A 9,978-nucleotide genomic window follows, 5' to 3' on the forward strand; every position below is an offset into this window, starting at 1 on the left:
CTCACGTTTTCGAATGTTTTCTTTCAGGTAGCGGTCAGTTCCCAAAAGACTTTTCTACTGCTGTTCTACCACTCAAAGAAACAGGTTGAAGGAAGCGTACTCGAAGACCTGTATTAATTAGTACACATGTGTCTGTCTAGTGACTAGTATTCTTGATAGAGCTTACTAGATTGTATTATCTATGTAAAAGCAATGCTGCGAAACCCTGTAATATAAATGTGTTAAGCTCGGTGTTATTATGTATGTATTCAGGGTTTGAATATTATTTTAAGGTAAGTTAGGCAGTAAGTGTCTGCAAAAGGGTTGGTAACTGCTGCAGTCACCATTCCGTCCAGGTTAGGAGGGTAATCTGGTGTGGGGTTTGCGTTGTAACTGTTGTAGAAGTATCCTAAGTGAATATAGAAATGAGTTATTTACACTAAGCTGTTGTGTGTGTGCAAGAAGATACAAAAGGGTCAAGTAGAGGATAAGGGGTCGTGCGAAAAAATGGAGTTTGATGCAAGTGATATGCATCGATCTAAGTTACGTGTACACGAACAAGCATATGATGTGAATGAGATGACTTGTTTATCTCTGTTTATGCGTTAGACTCTATTTGGCACTTCTCAATGCGAATATCATACAATACCTATCTCTAGGATGTATGCGTCAATCACAGGATGCAATAAAACACCAGTGCGTCTATCTCTAGATATACTAAGCACTTGATGCTGGCTTACTTATTCTCTCGAATAATTTAAGCTAAAGCTGCTTTTACCAATTGATTTAGTTGGTTTAAGCGTTTCGAAATGGAATTTTGCATGAAGTTATAGATACATCCAACATAAAATAAGAAATAAACAGTGGCGAAGTATGATAAATCAAATATGTGAATTTATAAAGAAACTGATTGTCTTTACAAAACCAACACTTAATCAACTGAGAAGATGAAAACAATAAGTAGGATGAAATGAAAAGAGTCAAGCCGCAGAGTATAATCTCTTGTTCTCTTTGGCTCAATTCTAATTCATGTACAACCACTTGTGGAAGAATTGGAAGAAATGTCTCTCTCGAGCTCATCTTCCTCCGCTCCTTGATCGGCGATGGTGGTGGTTCTCTTCCTTCTTGTTCTTCTCGTCACCACAGCACAGCTCTACGGTCTCAAAATTTCAGAATTATGCAATGAGCTAAAAGGTCCGTTCATCTGGTGGGATTTCTTCTATTTATAGACGTCGATCTTCTCCAACTTGATTGAGGCTGTTTGTGTCAAATCACTACTTATAAGCATGGGCATCTGCAGCGGACGGTGTCTAAAAAGCATCTGAGTGTCATGCAGCTGACCAGGGTATGGAATTTAATGCTGCCCATCATCAAGTTGGAGAAGACCAACGCCTATAAATAGAAGAAATCCCACCAGATGAACGGACCTTTTAGCTCATTGCATAATTCTGAAATTTTGAGACCGTAGAGCTGTGCTATGGTGACGAGAAGAACAAGAGGCAAGAGAACCACCACCATCGCCGATCAAAGAGTGGAGGAAGCTGAGTTCAAGAGAGACATTTCTGACATTTCTTCCAATTCTTCTACAAGTGGTTGTACACGAACTAGAATTGAGCCAAAGAGGATAAGAGATTGTACTCTGTGGCTTGACTCTTTTCATTTCATCCTACTTACCGTTTTCATCTTCTCAGTTGATTAAGTGTTGGTTTTGTAAAGACCAACACTTAAACTAGGCTCAATCAGGGCTTCATTTGGTTGAGCCACGTACCCTTTTTTTACCGTCAATCCAACCTTGTTCTCCAAGTTTCCAAACTAACGCATGGTAATTTATGTTGGGCGTATGGTTACTTCACCAACCATCCTTTATGCACCCATGAAGTGATTCCAATGCATGATCCCTTAGGTTTGGATGCATGGTTTCTTAACTATGTTACCAACTTGTCTCCTATTCACCACATAGTTTCCTCTTTGGTCTATGGCAAGATATGCGTCCATTTCACATTCTCCCTCCGAATCATGCGTCCAACTAGGGTTCTTAGGCTTCCTTGGTATAACTCTCTCTCAAGGGTTTGTCTTATGCATCCATCTTACTCCTCATAGATCCAAAATGGAATTCACTAGACCTCCTATGCGCCCAACTCCAACCTTATGCACCATTCTTCCACTTCCTTCACCCTTGATTTTTATCTTCTTCTTAAAGCATAGTTTACTCCTTCAACTCAAGGCATAGTCATGTCTCCTCTTTGTATCTCTTTTCTCTCAAGCATGCACCCACATGGCCACTTATGCATCCAACACCTTATCTATGCATTCAACCCTTCCCTTTTTAGAGTTTCCTCCACTTGTGGTGTCTTTTGTTGTCCAACACTTAGCCAATTTCTCTCCCATAATACCCTATGCACTCATCATTCTTTCCTTATGCGTCCATCATGGTTCTCTATGCGTCCATCCCAGTGTTCAATGCATGGTTTCCTCTAGACTCAACATAATCTCATAGCATAGTTTCCCACATCCCTAGACATCCATAGTTTTTCAAAATCTCCCCTTGGGATGCGTTCAACATGCTTCTTCTACTACATCATGCGTTAACCTCATCCAAGATTCTCCATTCTCTCCTATGCTATGAATCCAACTCTATTCTCATAGCATAGTTGAACACTTAGCCAAAATTTTAACTCCAAACTACTATGCCTCTAACACTTAGAAATTTTCCTTCCTCCAAGGCATAGTCTAGGTACTTAGTTAAACTCTTCCCTTCCAAAACTTGAACTTCGAGCTCTTCTCTCCTTCGAGGAGATCTTGTGAGAGCTCGGGTGTTACATTTACCCCTTTAGGCTCTAAGTATACATTTGCCTGACAATTCAAGAATTATTGTCAAGATCTAGGTGTTACATATGCACTCATACATGAAGATGCACATGCAAATATGTGTTTATTTCTTTTTGGAAATGAAGTTCATCTACAAATATATACATCCTCTAAAAAAACAAAACATCCTGTTAAATGAAATGCCCCTTGTGGAACTTTCTACACCAAGTGTATTCAATCATTGTTATCCCCACACACACACCTCTATTCTCTTACTCCTCTTTCAACCTCTTTTTCAATAATAAATAAAATAAAATAAATCCAAGCCACAAAGCAAGTTCTCATTTTGGGCCCACATGAGCAAATTAGCATTTGAGCTAATATTTAGCTAAAATGCGCACCGGTGATGCGTGTACGCTTTAATCGTTTCCTCCGCTTGTATTTCATTTTTGCTTCCTTCTTTTTTTTTTCCATTTTTCTTTTTTTCTTTTTTGGAAAAAATTAGATGAAAAACTAGTAGTTTCTCGCATTGAATTCCCTGGGATGAAGAAAGCTCCAGCTTCCTAACCTATGGCTGCTCTGCAAATTCTCAAATCAACTGTCTCTCCTCCTTCGATCTCTCAGCCGAATTTTGGCGTTCAATCAAGCCGGTTCTTCTCGGACTTGGATTCCACCAGGAGGTTTGTACTGCTTCATGGACGTCGGAGGAGTTTGCGATATGGCTGCGTTTGTAGAAGGTTGAGTTTCCGCTGCGCTGCTCAGGATGCTGATAAGGATAGCAATGGCAAGTTTTAACTGCTTTTCTTCTTCTTTTGCTTCTGCTTCTAGCGGTCTTCTTTTTGTTATGTGTTTTTCTTGTTCAGTGCATTTGCTTTTTACTTGTATTTTCTTGGTGATTGAATGTTCGTTGTCGTAGACGTCGTCTTGCTTATATTGAAAGTGAGAGATTAAGAGGCATCTAATTAACTAGCTTAGATGAGGCAATGGTTACTGATGTGGTTTTGTTCGGATGTCATGTCATTCTCAGTCCTGAACTATCTTGCGTTGTAGACAATCGTGCGAGCATCCATCCGGATATTTATCTGTTATTCCTGGCTTATCTCTTTCAATGCATTTGCCTCGCTCGGACTTCTTCATGAATTCACGTTCATTATGACTGACTTGAGCGAGACAGAGAGGCAGTAAGTAGCTTAACATTCAATGAGTTAGAAGTTGCATGGTGTAGTTTGCTGTTCAGATAGTCCGTCGCTTTTGAATTATCTTGTTCTGTTGACAGTAGCACAATCATGTAGCAAAATCGTGCAAGTATCCATCAAGCTATTTGAGTAAATGAGGAATGGAAGATGCTTGGGGGCTATGAATAATGATTGCTTGGTTGGCACTCCAATTCTCTTTAGAAGTTTATTCTTGAATCAATATAGGCACGACTGCATAAATGAATTAAACCGGAATATGAAAATTTAAGCTAAGAATTTTTTACGCTCAACATGTATTAAAAAACTTTTAGAGAGGGCAAAGCTAAGACGGAGAAAACTTGGTACACAAATAAAACCTTCATTCCTATCAATGTCTGTATTAACCATCACTTGAATCTATTATCTGAAGTCTCCATTGGTCCAATTTTTATAGTCAAAGCTTTTAGGAAGCTATAAGTCTGTGCCAAGCCAATAGTTGTAGTACCCGTACTTGTATTAGGAGTGGTAGCTGGCGATGCTTGTTTAGATTGCTTGAACAGCTTTCCATGGGTCCAGTTGCTCCTTTAAGAAGTGTTTCCATTTCGGACGTTTGAGTTTTCTGAGCTTGTGTAACAGTGGCATGGTTTGCTTGGCCCTTCTGTATGGAGCCTCAGAAGGCTTTCAAGCCTATTTCCGATGAATTTACCTAGCCAGTCCCTTTATACCATCTTCCTAGCACGTCCACATCTGGCCTTTCCTTTCTTGGTCCATTGTAGAAGAACTTTTACATATTAGAGCAGAGCTTTTAGCGTTCACCTGATTAGATGTTCCAACCAAGTTTGTATCTGCCTCAGTAGTGATGTCTCTAATAGTAGATCTTAGTGGTAGAAATTTTCACATTCCTCATTAGGAACCTGAAGGTTCTCTTTCATTGATTATTTTCCTATACCTTTTGATCTAAGTCATATGTTTCCATTCAGGTATTTCATATATATCGAGTCTGCCATGCCACAGGTAGTGCACAAGAAGATTGTACTGTCTAGTTAGGGACCAGTTAATCACCCTCTTGTAGGTCATGGAGAATGATTTTTTTCTAAAACAAGAAACAACTTCTCATTGATGTAATGAAAATGATTAAAACTCTCACAAGGAGAGAAAAAGAAAAGATACGATCAGCAAATACAACCAAAAAAAGATAAACTTTTGAAGCAACTTTGAAGCCTCTTTCATCAGCTGAGAAAATAAAAACTAATACAAATTACGAGACTACCAAAGAAACCTAGAAAATGACCAACAATCAACAAAAACCAACAAATAGCAAATTGGAAACTCTTGAATGATGCATGAACTAAAAATCCGATGAAAGAAGTTTGTGATGAACTAGCACCAAGAATCTTGAAAAGAAATCTTCTCCTAAGTTCCTAACGCTCTAAAAAGTTCCAACGGGAAAACAAAACAGAACCCAACAAGTAATATTAAACCACCACCACAAAAACTTAAATAAAGCGTACAAGAAACCAGCCACCCTTTATAAAGCAACCCAACAGAAAGTACACCCACGATCTCTCTAGTATTTGAAGCAAAAATCCAACTCTTATTGATAAATAAGCTGCCTTATCTCCTTAGAACTTTACGAGAGGGGAAAGAGAGTGAATTTCTTTGATTTAACCACAAGCCTTAGTTAAATATGTTAACTTTGAAGGAACTGAGGAAGGAATTATAACTGGCGACTAAGGTTGTTGAGAAGCCACAGTCAAATTATCTTGGACATCTTCCTTAAATAATGTCTCAAAAGCATTAGCAAATGAATCCACGAGATAAGCATCTTCAAATCTCTTTTGTGTTTTCCAAGGTTGAAGAAAGTAATGTGAAGCAACTTAAATCATTTTCCGTAACAAGAAACAAGGCTATGGAGAATGATTATTTTGAAGGACTCTCTGTGTTCTCCAAGGTTAGAGAAGGTTGCTTTGGCTACACCTATGATCTCTATAGATGCCTGGTATGATTGAAATCTTCTGTTGATCTTATTTGTCATCAAGTTGACTAACCATACTATGACTGTATTATTTGCTGCTTACATCCTTCGTAGTCAATCTAACCATTGTAATTAGTTTTCTCATTTAGTTTGTGAGTAGTGATGGGTACGGAGCACCTTCAGAAACCATCACAACCATGTGTGCGCATGTAGTATATTACAACTGGGAGTTGGAGATGTGCTCCGATGTGCTCCTCTATACACGGGGCACCTGGCTTGGAGTTGAATGTAGTGAAGAATGTTTTTTGCTTGAGACCAATTATGTCAATTTAAGTTGCTTTACATTACTTTCTTCAGGAGAAGAACCTCCAGAATCATTATTCATGAAGGAGCTGAAGAAGAGAGGTATAACTCCCACTTCCTTGCTTGAGGATACTAACAACAGTGACTTTGGACTTGGTGGCGAGATGACTGGAGAAAACAGAGATTTCTCCCGTAGAAGTGCTGTTTCAACTGAAGTTAACAAGAGCCTATCCAATCAAAGGGAGCGTTCCATGCAATTGAACAGTGAAGGCCTTGAGGTTAATTTCCTTGTGCTTTTATTGGAGACTAGTGAATATGCTATTCAAATTTATAAATTCATTTCATCTGATCTTTAGTTTTTACTGTTCCCTTGTTTAACGAGTTCTGACCGAAATAACCAGAATTTGGTGATTAGTTGATGAAAATATTATTACTATTCCACCAAGAATATTGAAAGACTGGCCGGACATGCAAAACCAAGATCCCAAATAAGGGATCTATGGAAAAGATTTACAAAGATTGGTTCCAAACGTTGAAAACCATCCAAAACAAATGGAAGCCAAAAACTCTCTGAAGCAAGAGCCTAAACGGAAGCATTGTAGTGAGCCAAGTTTCACACATCCTTCCATGACCTCTCTGTGACTCTGTCCACTTAAAAGTCTTCATATTTCTTTCCAAATAACAAAAGAATAATTTTCCAGTCAAAGAACCTTCCTGTTGTTACAAAAGGGAGGATGAAAACTAATCTCCTCCACCCATCACTATGTGTATGATCAGAAATGCAAAGCATACTCTAAGCGCCTGAAATTTTTCTTCCAAATCTTCCCAGCAAACATGCTTTGAAGCTCTTTGGATGTGCCTAGATCATAGCATTAAGATGAGGTCCCAAAAAACGAAATCTCATAAGTTAAATGAACAATGGTTCGAGCTTTGAAGATTTTAATAAAGCTCAAAATCAACTAGATTGGATTAAGTCTGCCACCTCCGGAGAGAGCTTCTTTCATAACAAGAGGTGGTTTTCCTCTTTTAGTACCTCTTCTAGTCCCAAATTTTAGGCAGTATACCGTCAATTGGGGTAGAGATATTAACTGAATTCATCTAAGGCTCAACAGAGGGCATGCTGAACCAACCTCTTCTGTTAAACTATCTATATAGTGTCAAAATAAGGGAAGAAGAATTCTCTTCTTAAAAAGGCACCCTTTACGAACCAATGCCAAAGATGGAAAGCAATCTATCAACTAAGCAACAATTCCTAACTCCCAGAGTAACTCAGCAGAACCAAAGTTGCCTTTCTCGACCTCAAACTTCCCTCCATCCATAAAGCTCAATTAGAACGACTTGCTTTCTATTGGAAAACACCACCAAACATGAAGGCGGAGATAATCAAAGAAGAAAGTGCTAGATTCCTTTCTCCCAATAAAGACAAAATCACTATTAATTTTTTGAAAGGTGTAAGTGTAACTTTGACACGCCAAAGCCTCATAATTGGAACCAATAAAACTGTTAAATCTTAGCAAGCAAAAGTCGGTTATCCAGTATCCAATCAGTGGAAAACACCGACAAATCCTAGTTAGGTTTTTTTAATAGGAAAATCGAATTGTGAGGTTTGACGTAGAAGTTTGCAGTATTTGAGTCATCCTACATAAACTGGAACTGTATTCTATTTTCCAAACAAAACCAAGGAGAACTGGAAAGTTCATTTCTAATTTTGTGCTGGAACGAACGCAATAAACTTCATCGCACATTCGCATATTTATGTCTTATGAGCGACCCATTAATTGGCTCTTAATATTATTATCTATGGTATTGTCATAAGATTGCATAGGAAAGAACGATGGTTGGTTACACATTTAAAAGAGAAATTAGTCTCGATCTATATAAAATCACCCATCAACTTAAAAGCTTTAGTTGATGGGATATGGTAAACTTAATTATATGAATGCTCTAACACTCTCCCCCTCATTTGTATGCTTAAAAATTTGTAGAATGCCCTGGAAATCAATATTAACTTAGAAGAAAATAACATTACAAAGGTGCGAAGATAGGACTCCTTTCTCTAATACCATGTTAGATCATCAATCAACCCAAAAATTTAAACAGATTGTTTTTCCTTGAAATGAAAACAATAAATGCTCAAAGTACAAATATAGAAACAAATAAAGCTTGCTAAATACACCTGAAACTAAACAAAACCAAGCTAAAAATTAAGCTGGTGTGAAAAAAAACGCAATTTAGACAAATATCTAGGATGGAAAAGTTTGCAAAATAGTTTTGGAGTGAGCACCAAGAAGAAGCAATTCTACCTCTGTAAAAACTTAAACAGAATTATATCAATGCTCTAACAGTCTCGACAATTATATCTCGGTCTCTTTCATCTCTATCATTACAACAACTACATATTTCAGTTTATATATTGTAGATGTAGTTTAAATTAATTATATTTGGTTTTCAGGGGTTGATCCCTCGTGCTAAACTGTTGCTAACAATAGGAGGAACATTCTTCTTAGGATTCTGGCCGTTGATCATCATTACTGTTTCCTTCTTTTTTGCTTTATACTTTGTAAGTTTCCTTTCCTTTCAGTTACTACTAATATTAGAGAGGAGGTGGAGGTGGAGGTGGAGGTGGAGGTGGACTTACAAAACAAAACCCTAATTGGTTGTGTAATATTTTAATGCAGTTTTTTGGAGCATCTTTTGTTCATGATGGCAGCAGAACGGCAATATCTCCTCCATCGTACGTTGATCCATATGCTCTTTTGGAAGAAGAGAGAATTTCACAAAGAGCTCCTCCTGTAAATTGACTTGCCCCATTTAAAAAAAAAAAAAAACAATCCAAATTGCTTGCTTTTCTGCTACTTTCTTTTCCCTTTCCCAATATTGATTCATATGATATGATATGTAAATGATTATTAGCTAGAATTTTCTTCTTTAGTTTACGTTTTTCAGACTCCTGGTCTTCCGCCCTAAATTATTTCTTTAAGCCTTTAGTTTATTCTTTTTAGTTTGCAGTTGTAGCTTCAGTTTATTTTTAAACAAATGGAGGCTTTAAAATTTGAATTATTTTGCAAAGACTAAAGGCTCCATTTGATACTCATTTGGGTATCTATTTCATTTGATTTTTAGTTTTTCGTTTTTTAAAGCTAAACTTATTTATACTATTTTCACCTATATTTTCTTTTTTTTATACATTTTCTACCAATACTTTCAAAAATTAAGTTAAATTTCTTTTTAAAAAAATAATAAACCATACTTTCAATGAAAGTCAAAAACATAAGATTAAAAACAAAATTGTTATTCAAATTGTGTTTGTTTTCTCAAATATGCAGCTTTACTTCAAAAAAAATATTTGCATTCATAGTCAGATTTAAAAAAACAAAACTAAATTTTTAAAATTTATTTTATGAACAAAAATATATAGGATAGTGTTCATAAGCTTAGTTTTCAAGAAAATTTAAAATTGAATAGTTATCCATCACAAGGCCCTGGATAATAGAATTTTAAAAATTTGAGTTCGTATGAATTTGGTAAAATTTAGTTTATAGAATATAGGTTTATGCAATTTGTAAGTATCTGAATAAAGAATAATTTTCTTTCAAGACAAATAAATAAAAGGAGACTCCTCGACTTTGAAGTTACGTTCTAGACATTTTAGGTGTGGACTGTGGACGTCGACAAATCTTGAATCCTCACAATTACGCTCTAACTTTTTCTTTTCATGGTTTCTACGCAAAAGGTAAA

The 9,978-nt window shown here is 36.8% G+C and overlaps 1 protein-coding gene across 2 annotated transcripts; it reads left to right on the plus strand.

The window, feature by feature from the left end:
- Window positions 1-3,246: 3,246 nt before the first annotated feature.
- Window positions 3,247-9,208, plus strand: LOC120091218. 2 transcript variants are annotated; one of them, XM_039049139.1, is made up of 4 exons: window positions 3,248-3,571; window positions 6,295-6,518; window positions 8,693-8,800; window positions 8,919-9,208. In XM_039049139.1, exons 1-4 carry the CDS (start codon window positions 3,358-3,360, stop codon window positions 9,039-9,041), a joined length of 669 nt encoding a protein of 222 aa, XP_038905067.1. In that variant the 5' UTR covers window positions 3,248-3,357; the 3' UTR covers window positions 9,042-9,208. The 2 variants fall into 2 exon arrangements, with proteins under 2 accessions (XP_038905068.1, XP_038905067.1); XM_039049140.1 differs by lacking the exon at window positions 8,693-8,800 and having other exon boundaries at window positions 3,247-3,571.
- Window positions 9,209-9,978: the final 770 nt, after the last annotated feature.

This window comes from Benincasa hispida, chromosome 11, assembly GCF_009727055.1.
Source record: "Benincasa hispida cultivar B227 chromosome 11, ASM972705v1, whole genome shotgun sequence".
Classification (NCBI taxonomy): Eukaryota; Viridiplantae; Streptophyta; class Magnoliopsida; order Cucurbitales; family Cucurbitaceae; genus Benincasa; species Benincasa hispida.